The 18,631-nt window shown below is 39.5% G+C and overlaps 1 protein-coding gene across 1 annotated transcript in view; it reads right to left on the bottom strand.

Annotated features, from left to right (window-relative positions):
- SMPD3 (sphingomyelin phosphodiesterase 3) overlaps window positions 1–18,631 on the bottom strand; it is a 96,191-nt gene that overhangs the window by 21,260 nt on the left and 56,300 nt on the right. The window contains exon 2 of the mRNA XM_069868533.1: window positions 9,565–11,189. Coding sequence (XP_069724634.1) covers window positions 9,565–10,902 — 1,338 coding nt within the window. The 5' untranslated portion in view covers window positions 10,903–11,189. The remainder of the gene's footprint in view (window positions 1–9,564; window positions 11,190–18,631) is intronic.

Raw genomic sequence — 18,631 nt, 5'->3', positions numbered from 1 at the left:
GCCACCACAGCAGCACGGTGCGCTTGCTAGGAACAGCGGCTGCTTTACACACACCCCAGAGGGGAACAGGGAAGGGGCTTTCATTAACACTTCGCTAATTAAAAATAAACCAACAAAACCGCCAAAGCAAGAGCTGCAGGCATTACCATAATTAGAATTTCCTTGGAAAGTGCCAGCATGGAAGCACATACAAAGCAGCTTCTCTTTCAGATTCCCTCCAACTTTTTTGACTTTGGGTTTTTTGGTTGTGTTGAGCAAGATTGATGTAAACCCACCAAGAAGAGTCCCTTTGAGTATAATCATAGCAGAGGCAAATATTTGTCATAACTACTAGGATAGAAAATAAATGACCTTGTAACCTCCTAGTCAATTCCCAGCTGCAGCAGAAGCACTGGTATATTACATATAGCCCAAAATAAAATAGTAAGGAAAATCTGGTTATTCAGACTAATTTAGTCTTTCACAGATGGACAAAGACTACGAGTTGTGCAGACAGGAAACCTACTCGACCTCTAGAATATTACAAGCCCTATAATTCTGCTGAAAAACATTCCTTTATGTGGCCAAATACTGTAGTTACTTTTAGACCGCTCCTTTTTCAAGGGTATATTATATTGTGGTGACTTGGCCCAAGCAGCTACGTGGCAGCCCTGCAGGAAGATAGAACGGAGCGTTCATCTCAGCCGGCAACATGGATCTTGGCAGAAAGGTTCCACTTCCACCAAACCAAGTCAGCACTTCACAAATATAATTTTTGCTGCTTAACACAGAAGAAACCTCTAAATTCACATTTGCAAAGAAAATATATATAAGCAAATAAACCAGAGTGGCTCCTCCTCTGAGCTTGACTTACGTTCACCGAAACTGTTCTACATTAGGAGCTCAGTGTTGATAATACATTCATTTAATTGCTTTTCTAGATAGAACTACTTCAGATTCTGCTTTGTGAAATCACTGTCTTAGTTGTGGCATGGACCACTCTGCTGTGTCTATAGAAATGTTTAGGAAGGTAATATCTAAAGAAAAGTTCCAATGTTTTAAAACAGAATAATTACTACAAGAGGAAAAAGTTGTATGTGATTTCCTGTTAAACTCTGATGTCACATAGAGGTAAAATGAAAACTGAGATAATATATTTGTAGTTTAACAATATGTCCCAGTTATACAATTTTGACTGAAACAAATTAATATTTTTCAATATTATGCTAAAATATACAAAATACATTCCAAGTCTCAGTACATTTGCAAAGGTTATGTAATCAAACTAGTCAAACATTTGGAAGCTAGGAATAGATCCTGATCCCTGTGACACCACTGAACATTACAGTTTGGTAGCCGTTAGAGCGGGACAACATTAAAAGCTCATTACAGATGAGAAAGAGGCCTTTTTTCTGTAAAGAGGAAGCCTGCTAAGGTTGCATTTGGAATTCAAATGTGAGTTTCTACTGCTGCACATTGACCTCTGTCCCCTGCCTGTAAATTAAATAAATAAGTGCAAAACGGACAACTCTGAATTTTTATTTTCAGTCACAGCACTGACTGTGTCAAGCACACAACAGTGCTTGACATCAAGTACTTTCAATAAAAGATTCCATCTCTGTGCCACAGCCCATGAGTACAATCCGTGGGAGAGACAACGCTGATTCTGCACCGGACTATGCAAAGTCGCATGTATTCCTATGCCTGCGTGTCCAACCCTTGTCCTACATGGCCTGAGGGGTCATACGTCCTCCAGTGCAGCTGCTATCAGGTGATGAACTGTGCTTGTGAAAGAAACCCAGCCACCAGGGCTACAGCAGAAAGAGTCTTGTTGACAAGGAGAAAAAAAATGTAATGAGTAGTAAGAGTTGAAATTTTAGAGCTAGAGCAAAGGAAATGACTTTGAATTCAATCACATTACTTACTTTTGTGGGAATTTTAGGAGCCAACTGGAAAATCTTGCACATCTTATGTTTATCACTCTCCAGGATAATAAATATACAAAGCTGCAAACGTGACAAAGATCTTCTCTTTAACAGTTTTTATTTACACACATCTGTCCCAGCAGTGCGAACAGTTTTATTACATCTGGATGTCAAGAAAAGCAACAACAGATACTTAAAAAAAACCCCAGAGAAATGCTACCTAAATACAGAGGTATTTCAGTACCAGTTCAAAACTAGCTTCAGAGGAGTCATTGCTGAGTTAATATATCATCAGCTGCTTGGAAAGAAATGTTCTTTAATGCATAAAAATTTGGGCCGTGCCACATATGAGAAATCTCACTCGATTAAAGAATCAAACTAGATCTGGAAACCTGACCAGTTACGTGCAGGTAAACCCAAAAGGTTTGTTACGAGGGGAGCTTGAGCTTTAGCGACAATTTCTCAAAGCTTCACATTGCCAGGAGGGAGCCATTCAAAAAAAGCCCAAATAAAGCAGACAGTTTCCTAGATGTGAGCCTTCCACTACTTAGAAGTCCAAGCATATGCCTCTGCCTCTTACTTCATGGGAAGCGAATCCAGGTGTGCAAAATGGAAAAGCATTAGAATTGTGGCATTCTTCTGGAGCTCCACAGAGTTTATCACCCCCCAACCCACACACAGCCGATAAACCCAAAGCTGGGAAGGGTAAATAATGTGAATGCAATGTTAAGAATCCTTCAGGGAGATGGGATGCTACACAGAACAGCTCAAGCTTCAGCCACTGCAGTTTAATCACACCTTGGACTGTAAATGGGCAAACCCATTCATTTCCTCAGCTTAGCTGACCATGAAGGTGTCAGTTTTGCCATTGCAATCAATGTGACCTGCAATGCCAATTCCTGCATTATTCCTTTGAAGAGGGTACGTCTCCATATGCATACAGCTCCACGGCAAACAGATTTATGATCATGGCAAGAACCAAGATAATGATGTTGATATTATAAAGAAAAACCAGGAGGCTGAAAAGCATATCTGCATGCTCTGTGGAAAAGAAACTCCTTAAACAAAAGCAGGAACTCTGTGTTTGTGAAGCCCATCTCTAAGCAGGGGCCATGAGTTACTGTTTCTCAGAAATAAAAATAAAACATTTCAGTCAGAGAACAAGAGCAAGGCACAGAAACAGACTTTACAGTAGATGTGACAGCACCTGACTCCCACAGAAACATTCATGGTGCCATATGTAGCCAATATTGTTTCAGTTCAAGGGAAGCTCGGTGAAAAACACACAAGCGTGCGATTCAATGGAACGTGTGCAGATGAAACCACTGCATGTGCATAAGGAGTGCTACCTCCACACCCACTCATACTGCAGACCTCGTAGGTCCAATGCCGCAAGACGTGCTGGTAACAGTTCCCTGTTTGTGCCTCCCTGTTTCACCTTTGGTGGGAATAACTCTAGGTAATTATAACAAGCAAGCAAGAGAGTGGGGAAGGGAAAGAAATGGAAAATACAGTTTCTCTTTCTCACCAGTATGACTTTTCCATAATCTCCCAGACTCTATCAAGCCCTCCTGGATATTTCATTCCATTTCAGCAATTTTCCAAGATAAATGGGAGAGTTGGCACCAAGAAACTAACTGGAATAGTCAGTCAAACTGTGTGCCCAGGCCCTCATGCCTGTTACTGTTAAGAGAAGATGCCAAGGAAAACTTGCAAATACTCACTTTCACAACGGAAACATTGCTGTCCCACAGGGAAAACTTACATTAGTGGTAACTTCCAAGAAAGATGTATTGTATTCCTGCACTTGGAATTCTTTGTAGTAGGTTCTTGGTTAGCTTAGATATATTATAAAAAGATCTATCTTAGTTTTAGAACTTTGACAGCTCTGCCTTTTCCTTTCAAGAACATTTAGCAGCTTCTAAAGAAGATGCATTAGTTAAATTACTAATTTATTATTATAAATATATTATTTAAGCATAAATAAATTAAAGAAGTTTAAAATGCTCTAGACATCAGCACCAAGTTCTGTTTAGTGCTCTGCAATTCTTTATAGCCACATTTGCCCTTAATTATTTCAGAACCCTATATTTCCCCACCTATCAGCTGACAACAATGACTGCTGCATGAACTCAGAGAATCAATTATTTAGCAAAGATTCACTAAGCTTATATGCGAGGGCAAGTGGCTGTAAATTGGTACCATGAATGAAGGGCTCTTCCTCTTCTGAAGAGGATAAAGCTCACAACTCCCATTCTCTTGAACCTGTATTTTGTCCTGCACAGCAGTTTTAATTTGTCCCCATTAATGAAGGAGAAAGACTGTGATTAATAACAATAATTATAGCAAAGTGAAGGAAAATGGTACAGTGCTGTGGTGGGGTCTTTTTTAAAAAAAAAAAGTCTCAGGCAGATCATTGGACTCTGTCCAACTCCTGCATTAACATTTTACAGCAGAAATTGAACACATGGAAAATGTTTAGGTTACCTTCCTGGCTGAAATGGCACAGCTTCAGTTATCCAAAGAAATTTATGAAGAGCACTAGACATTTCTTTTATATACCATGGGATAACTGTAGGTACTGGACAATTGACCAGGGACAAGAAAATCCAACTGCTGAAATATCTAGTTGGTCTTTTCCTGGGGTCAGAAAACAGCCACACCCTTTTTCTGTGTAATCCTTAGGTAAAACAGCTTCCCCTCAATGTGCTGCAGAAGTTACCCCCTCACTCTCAGCCATGACACACACAAGTTGGCACGGACAGTAACGACAGCCTGAATTACCTAAGCAAAATGTATCTGCATCAAAGAGAATCACAGAGGTTCATTCAGGAAGCCCTTGTTTTATTGTACAAAACAGGCACCTCAAGAGTAGCAAATAGTAAAAGCTGCCCTTCAAAGCAGTTTTGCATTCAGAGTTCCTGCTCCTTCCACCATCTGTTACCACCAGACCAGCTCTTTTGAAAACAAGTTTAGCTTTGCACATAAAGCAAAGGTTGCTAGGTTTCCTTTAAGCAATGAATAATAACATGTTCTCTGCACAATTACTGTACTTTGTGAGAACAGCATTAATTTTCAGAGAATTTGAAAAGTAAATCTGTTAATAAGCTTAGGAATTAATACTAATTTAACACAAGTTCTTTCAGAAATTTTGCCAAAACCACAAGACACATTTTTTTTTCCCTTTGGTTTTGTTGGAATAATATGAGCTGTTCAAACTACCCACATCAGACTGTGGGTCTGCTTTTGCTCTATGTTCATATACTGTGTTTTAAGCAAGAATTCTTGTTTTTGCTAACATTCTCTCTCTTGGCAGATGCCAAACACCAGAATAATTCCCTGCTAATACCTGTAGGAAGATCAGCCTCAGCATCCCCCAGGCTCAGTGGGAGGATAACCCCTCCTAAACCTCTCCTCAGGTAGCAACCACTTTGAGAACGATACCGCTGTCATTCACGTCCCTACCCCAAGTACGTGTTTACATGTCTTGTGTGGCTTAGATTTATGTGACAGTGATAGCTATTAACGATTTAAGGATAAGAGAGAGACACAATTTGTCAGCAGAAGTGACAGTTTTTATTAAACTGATATATCTAGAAAAATATGGACAAGCTCTCCAATTCAGGAACTCATCAGGCCAAGTTAAGGATGTTTTCTGGGTTTATTACACCACTGTCCAAAACTGACAGAGCATCCCCAAAAGACATTGTCACTATGGCTACACACTAATCCCACTATCTCAAGGTGGATGTTGACATTTCAAAACCTTCTGGTAAATCACAAACAGGTGATGTGTTACACAACTTCTGCTCAGCACTCATTGATCCTTTTTAAAATTGATTTAACTGCAAAATGATCAACCAGTTTCTGAGAGGGACATGTATTTTAAAACTCGTGTTAAATTAATCAAACCCACTGTGAATTACAATTACATGTGTGTCAAACCAGCAGCTCCAGAGTAATCGAGAGCACTGCAATCTGCATCACGTTAGACAGATCCATACAAGCTAGCTTTTTAGTTAGAATCACCAGCACAGGACAGCATCTGTCAGTCCCATTTCCCTCCTCTTGCTGTAGCACAGTAGCAGTAAGAGACAATTAGAGTTATAAAACCTACAAAGTAGACTCAAGGGCTCTTTTCTTCAGCATTTTAAATGAACGTGCAGTGCAGTGCTAGAACAGAGAGTCACGGCACAGTCTCCCAAGGGCCCAGACTGCCAACGTAGGAAAATGGATTGGCTGATTTATGTATTTCCTAACTTCGAGTCTTTAGCAGCATCTAGGAACAGTGGTTTAACACTTCAGACATGAGACTATCACTTAAATGCAAGTGACATTTCCCCCCTTCTTATATGGTGTTTTCTCTGTGGCTGTGTCCCTCTCGCATCCCAGTGAGACCCTTGGACTGGACACAGAAGCACTCGTGGAGTCTGAAGAGATCAAAGTGCTGAATATAAATTAGTCCTCTGGTTATGCAGAAAATGGGCATTACACAATAGCCACTCACCACTGTCATCCCCGTGTCTTCATCCTGACCTGGAAAACATCCTATACTGATGGAAAAAACAGGCTGTGATCTGCCAGGAAAATGCCAGCAGCAGCACCTTTTACGGCAGACGCCTTTAGGAAGAGAACAGACCAAGGCTAGCAGAATTCCTTTGCATGGGTCTCCAGATAGCTGTTACAGAGCATGAAGTCAGTAGCGTGAAGAGCATTAAAAGCCTCTGTAATTCACTTCCAACCTCTTTCCTTGGTTGCGACACCCCAGGTGTTAAGCCACAATCAAATCACTTCACCTTCCTGTGCTTTAGTTTCTCCTTCTATTAAGCAGATATTGACCTTTCTTTATGATGCACTCTGAGCCATAGGAATGGAAAGCGGTACCTAAGAGCTGTGTAAGTCTCTTAGGTAAAATAATTCTGTATGACTAAGCAAACCTCTCAAATCCTTCCAAATCTCCACCTGAACTTTACAGTACAGATGGTGAGGTCAGGGCAGGGAAGAGTGGGGCAACGGAAAATCATTCCCTCTTTACTGGAAACAAGACCTATTCTGAAAGGAGAAAATGTGTGAAACGCTCATACCTTGGTTGTGGGGACCGGTTTTGTGACACAGTTCCCGCGCAACAGTTTTGCATTTTTGTTCAAAATGATTCAACTTTCATTTCTGAGACTCTTAATTTATCTCCTTAACAGTTGTATTTGTAGCAAGGAGACAAACCGTACCCATTAAATGAGAACCAGGTTTGTTCTCTGAAATTTCTTCTCAGTTTGGAGGTTGGGTCTTCCCTGATGTTCAGGAAGATTTGAATAAGGCCTTCAACCTCCCCGTGAGTGGAAAAATTAAGCTATTTTATCCATAGTTTCAAAATACACAAGTCTTCTTCCCTCTCGCTTCTCACAACTTTTTTTTTTTAAACAACACAGACAGCAATTGCTCCTTTACTCAGAGATGGAAGTTGTGTAAGAGGAACAGTCTTTGTATGTATCCTTCCAAAACAAAACTCAGCTGATGTCTTTCCTACTTCAGAAATGGGAACACCGTGCTTTCCACAGGAGCCAGGAACTTAAAACCACAGAGTATGCATAGGACAGAAAGGCTTAACTCCAAGCCACAACTGAGTGGAAAGCCATTAGGACACTCCTGTTCTGCAAGGCTTTCTCACTGTCTTTGACATAAACTCCAGTGTAGGTCTAGATTGCTTTATATACACACAACATGCTGCAAGAGCCAGTTAAAGCAGCGTCTCCAAGCAGTGACATAAGCTGTTCATTCTGAAGTGCAGAGTGCTGGCCAGAGCACCTCCTTCCAGCTACAGTCACTACAGGCTTTGCCAGCTTCCTGCTCTCCCGGAGTGGGTCCTCAAGACTTCTGAAATGATTCTTGCTGACATCAAAACCAAACAGGCGTTTACTTACTGTAGCTTTTGTCACCAGAGTACACACACACTCGGCTGCCGATTAAGGGCTACGTCAAGAAAAACAACCTTCAAACCTACTTTGTTTCAAAGCTAAAATTAAATTATCCTTCCTGCTTTTTTTTTTTTTTTGATCAAAGAAAGAAATTACCAGTGATCACTTCATGTACAACGCAGTCTGAAAGTAATTTGGTATCAGGTTAGACTTAATACAGAATGAAAAATATTTGACGTATAAAGTACATTATGTCAGAACGACACAGATATGAGGAAAAAGCGGTCTTTTAGCTGGGCCAGAATACTGTCTGTTTTAAAAGAATGCAGTTGTCTTTGACTTCATAATAATTGGTCCCTATTCCCTGCTCAACTGTAACATTATTTAACAACTCGAATCCATAATTAAGTTCATAATCCCAGTGGAATTTTGAAAAGAGGCTTAATTTTCTGCGAGAGAAACGGAGACGTGGCCTGCCTGGCAGGGGAGTAAATCGATGACTCAGCAATGGCCAGCTGAAAGCAGATTGGTTTTAATCTGTTAATCCCTAATTTCTGCATATGTTAAAGGGAAGTCTTTGCGACCTCGGTGATATTTCCATTGCACAACGCGTATGTTCAGTTTTTTGCATGCAGCACTTTATGATGGAAACCCCTCCCCCCCTTTAACAGTTTTTAAACACATAACAGTACAGCACAGAAATCTTAGAGCTATTTTTTTGATACCTGTATTCAGAAATGGATGGGCTTTGGTTTATGTCACACGTGTGTGAGATACCGGACTATTATCAGCCTGGAAATTCTAACATTTGCTTTTTTTTAATGCAAGCCACAATACTAGGAGTCTTTGCTTTGTTTACAAATTACAAACCGTGGGTACATAATCCCCTGCTGATCTCTATCAACAATCCATATTCTTAATGGCCATTAATGGCTTTTGTTGTGGACTCATGAGCATACGCTCTAGAAAGTACACATAATTTGAGCACCTGATGTATTTTGCTAGTATTTGGCTCTTGATTAATCACAAATTAGAAGAGGCTGCTTCCCAGTTTATGATGAGGACAGCCAGATTCTCCCAAGAATGAAGCAGGAACAGTCTTGGAGAAGCAACTCACCGCATGCAGATGGTTATTTCTGCTTTTCATGATTTACAGAAGTATAACCTCAGGCTTCCTGGTCTCCCTACCATGGGTAATTTTGGTAAACTGTGCCAATAAAGTGAAAAACCCCACCCTGTGCTCCCTAGTGTCCCAGGCTTTTCTGTTTGTTTGTATTTAACCTTCTTTGTATCTCCCAACAATTCTTTTGCCACCAAGACAGAGGGATAGCCATGCAGTTCATGGCAGTTCTTTCTGGTTTATTCTATTGGTATTTAGCCTTTTGATTGTCTTCGATTCCCACAGAAACACACAACATGCATAAGCTGGTTTCCAATAGCCATGCCCACTGCACCAACCTTTTGTTATGAAGCTTAGAATTTCTGCATCTTACTAAAGAGATTTCTGTAAAACTACCTCAAATTTTGACATTTGAAATCATACTAAAATTCTGCCTCCAAAAGTCTCTCATTATTTTATGCACAGTATCTATCTAGGCCACAAAATCTCTATATATGTTATATCAGGTAATCTAGAGATGAATATTGCCTCTTCGAACACTAGCAGAAATGACTGAGAGAAAACAACGTAAGTTTATAACTTGTAACATATACAGAGTCAATATTTATGGCTTCAGAAAGGCTCTTACCTTGAGAAACAAGGCTCCCTTGGAAGCCAAGGAGTCCGTTCCTCTTCCATTGGGGTAACAGTGATAGGCAGCATCCATAACAGGATAGCGGCTGGCAAAAAGTAGACCACTGTTCACAAACTTAAAGCTACAGCAGCCATGGCAACTGTAGACCCCAACATCATAGAGAATGTATTCAAAATAGTGATGAAGCTGCTCTTTCAATTTCTCTGCGGCTCTTTTGTCAAACACTTCCTGCAAACACAGAAAGTCCAAGTTGGCAGGGAAAAAAGCAGAGATCTCATGATCAAAGGTCTCATCTGTATGTTTCTTTTTCCGCACTGAAGTCTTCTTCATGATCGAAGCTTTGTAGAGCAGCTTATTGTTGACAGTGCTTTGGTCCACTGTACCATCTCCAACGCGAACTTTAACTAAGGACTCTCGTGAGGCAGAGTAGCTGTCTAAACTCCCAGAATCTCCCTCCTTCTGTTTGTGGTTAGGTGTTTTTGAGATGTCTGCGTCACCTTCCAGTGAGGGCTCTGCTGGGTCACTGGCATGAGCCTGGCCATTGACGGTATCTGCTTCTGCGTCTGACATGTGGCCATTATCCTCTCCGTTTATGCGGACAATGCAAGTGTTTTCTTCTCCCTCATTTGGCTCTCCAGCTCCACCTTTATCTTCTCTACTGTCCTCACTGTTGTTTGAGCCACAATTGTCTCCTTTATACTCCATCGATGTTGTCCTTTTGATGCCAGAGTTAACAGTACGGTTAGTGCTATCTCCACCCTGTGGGGAGACCAAGCTGCTAAAACTCGCTGCACTGATAGATGTGTTGGTGGGAGAATCTATGTATATTTTGATCTGTGGTCTGCTTGCGCCATTTCGGATCCTGCGGCCAATCTCTTTAGCTCTAGCCTGTGTATTGAAAACATTATTAAATCTTGCCAGAGAATCTGGCAGCAGGCAAACATTGGCACTGCCAAAGCAGAAGCTTTTCCCGTTCCCTGCAGCCTTCCATTCAGTGAGCAGCGAGGCTCCATTGGCATGGTTCTTGTCTTGTAGTCTGGAGTAGATATACGGCCTTCTGGCTGACTGGAGAGGGGACCATAGCAAGAAGCCAAGCAGGGCAAAAGGAAGAGAGGCTACCAACAGCGCCAAGTAGATGGGAGTGGTAATAATGATGCAGAGTGCGTGAAAATAGCATGGATCATCTGCTCTTTGACGTTTTTCATAGGTGGTTGGAACAAAAGAGGCCACAAGCCTATCTGCTAACCAGTAACATGGGAAAATCAGGCCCCAGGAAAAAGAATGCAGAACCGACAGAAAGCTGTTGGGAAATGGGGAAGTGTATAAAACCATTGCAACTCAATTATGACAACACTTCAGGGCCTACTACATGATGTCACTGTGTCAAGCATCCATAAGAACACTGGGAAAGGGCTGCGGAAAAAAGGTCCAGTCGGGAGTCTGTTTTTTTCCAGTACGAGTCAATAACAAAACTTTAAGAGCACCATTTCACTGTGTTAGAGTAAAAATGAAACAAGGCCACTGTTTTTGTCTGGCTTTTTGGCATCTGTATTTTTCAAAGGATGTCATTGTTCACTGGAGGCTGCCATAACGAAACACTCTGGAGACAACAAGGAAATCTGTAAAAACAAGAGACAGAACATATGTAACAGTTATTTAAAGTTTAAAGCAGATTTTCTCACTCCAATTTTGCTGGACTGTCTAAATTATTTCCCTTTTCTTTTGTTTAATTTAGCATTTTGTGATAGTGCATTGAAGACTATGCATCCAGAGCAATTCCCACAACAAGAGAGAGGTATTTCTGAAACTGAAAGCACTACATTGATCATTTAATGCACGTGAGTAATGTTATCATGAAACACATTTCTATGGTGAATTTTAGGCCTTGCATTAAGGAATAAATTTTGGAGCTTCTTTTCTTCAATAATCCATTCACACTCAAGATGTTTAATAAACAGGCATGTGCTGATACAAGGAAAAGATTGTCAAAACCTCACTGAAAATAAAACAGAGCGTAGCAAGACACACCTCGCCTTCCAGGTGCAAGAATAACACCCCTGCAGCTCCTCACGGCCACCTGCACGGTTTGCCAGCACCAGGCGGCCGGGTGTGCTTAATGGGATACATGGTCCTGTGTGGTTTTGCCGCAGTGATACCGTTTAGACAGAAATTGGAAAGGTTTGACCTAGGGAGATTATTTTTTTTAATTATTAGCTTAGCATAACTTTCAGTCTTACGCAACATATTCGAGTTTAAATAAATGAGTGACTAGTGAAGTGCCAAATAACAAATGCTTGGCATTTACTCATTGCCAAAGGCATTTTGGGATGTTGATAATAGGGGGAAACCTAGCAGATTTGTTTTCCTGAATGATTTTTAGGACTCTTTAGTAAGAATGCTGAAAAGAGACTCTGGCATCTGCATATCAGATAGAAAAATATATCTGGAAACCTGTCCAATTATGTAATTACCATTAGACAAGAAAAAACTGTAAAGAAGTTACTCTGTTCTATTGGATGCTCACAATGCTTTATAAAAGCTCTATTTACGTAATCACTCAGCAGACCAGAAAGGTTCTTGTTTACAGCAGTGCCAAGGGTAAAGGGAACACTGTTGTTTGGGGTATGTGAAGTGAGAACAGACTACAAAGCTTATATTCCAAATTTCAGACTAATGGCCTTTCTCGTAAAAGCTGCAGTTGTGTTGGAGGTCATAAGGTCAATTTGACTTTTACTATTTTGAAATAACACACCAGAAAAAATGAGGAACCACAATGGACCCATAATGATTACTATAATTAGGTCTTCTCTATAGAAGTGTTTTCTTAAGTATATGATGACAGAGCATTACAGCTCCTAGGAAAACGTGACATCAAGTGACAGTTTTGTAAACAGTCAGTGCCTGCTGGGTGATGTGATGAAGTAAAAAATCAATCCAACATAACTCCTGCCAGTTCTGTTATGGACTGCAGCATCAATAAGCTACAAGAGAAACAGCTGGCCAGCAAGCCATAAAATGCTCGACTAAAATGGCTTCACAAAAACAATTATCCAGATTATGAGGACACACTAAATCTAAAGAGTTCATGGTTACTGTAGATACAACATACTGTCATGTGCATTAGTAAACAAGGAAGAAAAATGAATGCGATCAGAAATTCTGTCATGGGGTAAGCTTACACAGCACGTGTCATAAAGCAAATTGGTTCACACTGAGGTCTGTTTTAACAACATTTAGCAAGAACGTAATTCTTGGTAAACACTAAGGACTGAATGATGGTTCAAGGCCACATGGGTGACTCCTACACTTCCTCTGCCTTAAACAAGAATCGCACCTTTGGAAATTGGAGATTTGTGCAGGTTCCAGCTGCACTCCTCACTGCTAGCCAGCTGGAGCAGGGAGGCAACAGGGATCTGAGTACGGGGACCCATTCCATCTATTTTATTCTGTGAATTCTAATAGAGTTCTCACAATTAACAATACAGAAGTACTAAAAACAGTACCATGGAAAGTTTTGAAATACAATAGCTGGAGAAAAGGGAAAAGGGAATCATGAACTGAGGGTCCTTAAAATTTTTGCATATTGCAGACAGAAGACATTGACACATCAAGGGCCTAATTAAAAACACTCTTCCTGCAAGTAAAGCATAACTCTAATTTATTAATCTTATAGCTGAAAGAAACCACACAATTTGCCAAAGTTCTGTTACAGACTCACTGGCACACAGATCAACAGCAACTACATTTCCTGCTCTCGTCTCTTAGCTAAAAAAATATACATTTATGCTAGTGCCTCAGAGGCACCCAAAAGGAGAGAAAGAAGAGTCATGAGAGACTCCTTGTACATCAGCAAGATCTTAAAAGGTGAGTGAAGGCACGACATGAGTGAACTGCAACATGGAAAACATGACGTCAGTAACATCTCTCCTAATGCACTGGTTTAGATGGAGCCTAAAGCTAAAGTGCCTAATTCCTTGTGATGAAGGGTATTACTTGGTAATCCAATGCTTTATTCATAGGGGTTTGAGAGATTAAAAGAGAATTTAAGATATTGCAATGAAACAGATATTTTTGTATTCTACAAAGACGTAAACTGTGGTCTTGTTTAGTTGTTTTTATCGTTTCTTAAGTGTTTGAAGGCTAAAAAAAATTTTTAATTTTTTTTTATGGTGCCAGTATAGAACATCTCAGCTTTAGTGATTGCAAGACATCAGGTGGAATGTTTCAAAGATTTTTATGATTATAATTATACCCAGAAGTATGCTAGAGACATCATAGATCAAAAGAGATGTTCCTAGCTCCAGCATAGCTTGCAAACTAAATAAAGGACAATACAAGTCAACAAATAATAGAGAAACAGAAGAAAAACAACAAATATTGCAATAAGGCTATGCTGAGTCTAAAAATGGTCAGAAAAGTTTTAATTTCCTTTTTTTTGGAAAACTAAAATACAATTTCAAATGCAGTCAAATTTCTTCCAATTCGTTATTAACATCTCTACTGTATTTTTGAAATGCATGTAAATTACTGCAAGAAGAATTATTGTTTTTAAAACAGAATAAATGTGTTGAAGTGACCGATTAGGAAAGTTACTCCATGGGTAACTTCACATAATAATTCACAAACTCATTTAAACTAGTTTTTCTTGAATCCTGACAACTGCCTGGTGATAGTCGTATGGAACTGGACTCCAGAAAAGCGGTTTATTTAGACTGTGCTGGCTTGTTAGCTTTATTTCATTGTTATCACTGCAATTTGAAGCGGAGAAATACAGCTCACAACAATGCTGCCACTACACTAGGCAAAAAACCCAAAAATTAGTGTTTGAAATGGAGAACAGGTGAAATAAGGTCCGGAGAGAACTGAGAGAATTCATACTCTAGCTCTCATCCTTGCTTATTAGACAAACCACAACTTAATCTCTTGCATTCTTCCATGGTCTCATCTGGTTTTGCTCTTACACACATTTTGTAAGTTCTCCCTTTCTTCATACAGTCTCTTAACCCTGATTATTCTTACACGTGCTTTTAATTAGAGTCTAGTTGAACAACTAACTACCCTTTTGGAAAAAAACCCTCGAACTCCTTTCCAGGCTTTATTACATGACTGTAATTACAGAGACACGGCCATCTCAAGGTATTGGTGGCTCTGATGGAGGTACTTTCTTGCTCCATTGTCGTCGCTTCACAGCCTGATGTTTCAATTTAAATCCTGCCATCCTGGTGAGGACCCATTCCATGAAGCTGTTCAAGATGTAGGGTAAGGGAATTGAAGCAGTACTTATTGGCTGACCTGAACTTCCACTTTGGTTGATGACAATTTACAGCTTATGAAAATCTTAGTAAAACCTTAGTAAAAATGTGAATCCTCCACGATATCAGAACTTGAATCAGATGTATTACCAGTACTGATGAATGAAACCTGTTCAAATTAGGGATTTTTCAGAAGGAGAAGGGGAAGGAGGAAGGTGGCTTTGCAGTCTTGCCACTGCCATGTTCATTAACCAGTTTCTCCCTAACCTTTCTTCCTTCTTCCTAAAGAAGGTAATCAAACATTGCCAAGCCACGCTGCAGCATCTCTCTTTAACCTCCAAGGGCTGCCATCGGGCAAGAAGCCCTTATAAACAAGATGTCTAACTTAATTGAGCTAACCTATAAAAAATAAAATTTTACATGTGAATTTACAAGTCCTATTGAATAGCAGTGATGTCAGCAGTTAAGTTGGTGCCTGCAGAGTGCCCCCCCGCCCCGACTCAAATCCAGACAATTTCACCAATCCAGCTCTAAATTCTAATGTATACCTCCAAAATGTTGTGCTTTCTATTATTTGAATGTGAGTGCCGCCATACCAGCCTGTGAACACAAGCTGACTAGTCAGCTAAGTGCCACGCGGGAACTTTTTAACAGAACATTTAGTTCTACTTCACTGCAGGGCGCAAAGACTCACCTAAAAATCCGGACTCCAGAAACTTCCATCAATTATTTTTATTTCAGTGTAAATAGAAGTGGGCCAATAGTTTTTGTTGTATTTTAGAGAGGCCATCGCCACAAGTACTTCTAAAAATATGGTTATGCAAACTAAGTAACAACAACCAGTGCCAGTTATGATCAGCAAGAACATTACTTTAAAACACAAATTTAAGTGCATCATTTGCGTAACTTCTCCAGGAACTCATAAAAACCCCTAATCAGCAAAACTGGAGACAGTCACATATTTCTAAATTAACAATTCATGTTTATGGCCTTATTAACTCGTAAGAAGTGGAATCAACAGCATATCTTTTAATGGCTGAAAATAACAGCAAATACTTCATACAGCTTTAAGATTTCAGAAAGCCTTTGCTATCAGGCAAGATTTAGACACAAAAAAACAGAAAAAATCCATCTGACACTCAGTGATCTCATTCAGTACCTGGAAAGCTAAACACTCTCTATTTTGAGACCTTATTTGGTGCACTTTGGTAGGGAGACAACTGCAGCTTACAAATGCATGGATCTGTGACACTAAGCTCTGTTTATATAATAGAAATGGAATGGGCTCTATTTACAAAATCACCTTTCAGTGTGCTTTAGCCTCGTATTTTACAGGAGCTGGAGTAATTCAATAATGGCTAAATAAATCTGATCTTTGTAGTGTTTTTTTTAACAAATCAGAGCGAGATGGAACAATATTAGCTTTGGGTGCCCAAGACAGAACTGGAGATAAAATTTTTCCTACTCATCTTTCACCATCTAAAACCTGCTGAGGCCTGACGAGAGCCATGCCTCATCCAGAAATTGTTGGGGAGCATAGGGTCACTGTAAAATGAAAAGCTGTACTTTCTCAAGCAGCACTTTAAGCCTTCAGGCTTCTGGTTAGTCCAATATGGTTCATCAGACAGAATTATAAAGAAATCAATTTTCTCCAGAGCTGTTATTTTTATACTGTTGAAGTTGTTCTTAACAGCTGGCAAAGAAAAGTTATCTTGGCCTACAGTAAATCCAACACAAATCCCTGCCAATAAATATGTGTTCCTCTGTAAAAAAAGCTCACCTAGAATTCTCAAAATACTTTATAACGGAAATTAAAATACAACTCAACTGAATTAAAACACAGCTACCCCATAAAGAAAATTAAAGTACATTTGTTCATGTTCTATATATGGAAAATGGGAAAACCAAAGCTTTTATAACTTAAGTAAGTTTTCATCAAACCCCCAAGATTAGACTCCTTAAGTCACAATTTCCTGCTCTACTGACACAGGCATTTTTCCTCAGGATTCACACAGATCTCATTTTATGCTGCATAATCATAAAAGAGTCAGCATTACTCAAACCTCAACACACAAATACTGAACCTTCCATCAAAAAACTTGTTACCACATCAGCCTCGCTGACAAAAATACCAGAATTCAAACTCAAGATTTTTAAGATTAAATTGTCCTGAGAGCTGTGTGATCGATGTGACAAGCCTTTCTCAAACTGCTTAATGTGAGTCTATTAAAATTCTGACTAAAAAAACCAAACCACTGACCCAGAGGATCCTACACTTTTAAATTTTTTAATGTAGTAACAAATTAAAGCAAAAATATTTTGCTTATGGATTTGCAAATGCATTTCACTGTAGTACACTGTAGACTCAAGTAAACCAATCATCTCATATTTTCATTTCTTGTTAGAGTAAGACACACAAAAAAAGGACAGTTACAATATATAATTTTTTAAAAACATCCCACCAAAACCATCATTTTTATATGTTGTCTAAGAGAACATTTGTTGCCATCTTTACATAAAGCATGGCTGAATTTTGCTCAGATGTTATAAAGCTTTTCATCTCTCAAATACTCATAAATGAAAGATTTAAACCCACAAAATCTGGTTAGCGATTTGTGTTAAAACACTCCCGAGAAAGCATAGTTAATCTAGGAAGTCTCATGCCATGTTACAACCATAAAACACATCACAGAACAGTGGTGCAGACCTATTTCAATGCTTCGCTACCAACAATGCGGTACTACCCCACTCTGTTACGCTGGCTGCTTCTGGAAGAACAAGAAATTATACCTAATAAGACCCATGCCAAGGATCCACTTCCTATCTAACTACACAACTCTGCTTCTAAATGTTTGTAGAGACACCCTATAGCATTTTTGAAATGTGTTTGTCACCGAAATAGCATTCTTGAAAATAATCTGTAAGACTCTTCGAAGAATGCAAACCAGGACTTCAGTACGTTTCCCACTTATTCTAAAGGCCTTCCTTCACTTTGTACTAAGCATTGGGTTGTACAGAAAATGCTGATCCTTCCTCTTTCCCTTCCAAGACCTCCTGACAAACTGGGAAAGATGCTCAGTATGTTCTGGAGGCCTTACTGTTTCAGCACAGGAAGCAATGTTCGGTCACAGAGGATTTTCTGAAGTCTACTCGCACTGCCTGAGAAAACGAGGTTTCTGGCACTCTCCACTAAATTTCCTGAGAGTGTCCTGATGATTTCTGCTGGCAGAACTGATCCTGATTCATGTCTGGAGGCTTCCAACCTTTCAGGTTCCCTGTTTCAGAGATTCCTTCTCCATATTCATCACTCTGGTTTTGTGCATGAGTTGGAGGGGGACTTGGGAGAACAAAGTGAACATAAAAATTTGAGGAGGGTACAGAGAGGGAAATCTTACTTCTGAGCCATAAGATTTTATATCTCCATGGTAAAGGGAAATCTCATTTTGGTAGCATGGACAAAATTATGTTTAATCCATAACACACCCTGAAATACCAAAATTGTCTTGTTACTCAAAGTGGTCCGCATTTAGAAAAAAAGTAAGAGAAGCTATATTAAATAAGGAACATCCTAAGACTCCTACAACTAAATCAGTGTAGTATAAGCTAGTAAAAGAATGGAACAAGAATTTAAAAGTCAAAAAAAAAAGAAAGGAACAAGTGAAAATGAGCAGCTGCTTTATCTGGGTAAGCATATCTGAATACAAAGTTCACCTCACTATTCTGTGGACTTTTATTTTCCTTAAAAATGCAATACTTGTTTGTGGTTTTGTTATTAAATGCACTTGTAAATATCAGGGCAATCTACATCT

This window comes from Phaenicophaeus curvirostris, chromosome 14 (assembly GCF_032191515.1).
Source record: "Phaenicophaeus curvirostris isolate KB17595 chromosome 14, BPBGC_Pcur_1.0, whole genome shotgun sequence".
NCBI classification, from domain to species: domain Eukaryota; kingdom Metazoa; phylum Chordata; class Aves; order Cuculiformes; family Cuculidae; genus Phaenicophaeus; species Phaenicophaeus curvirostris.
This window is presented reverse-complemented; position numbering and strand designations above follow the sequence as displayed.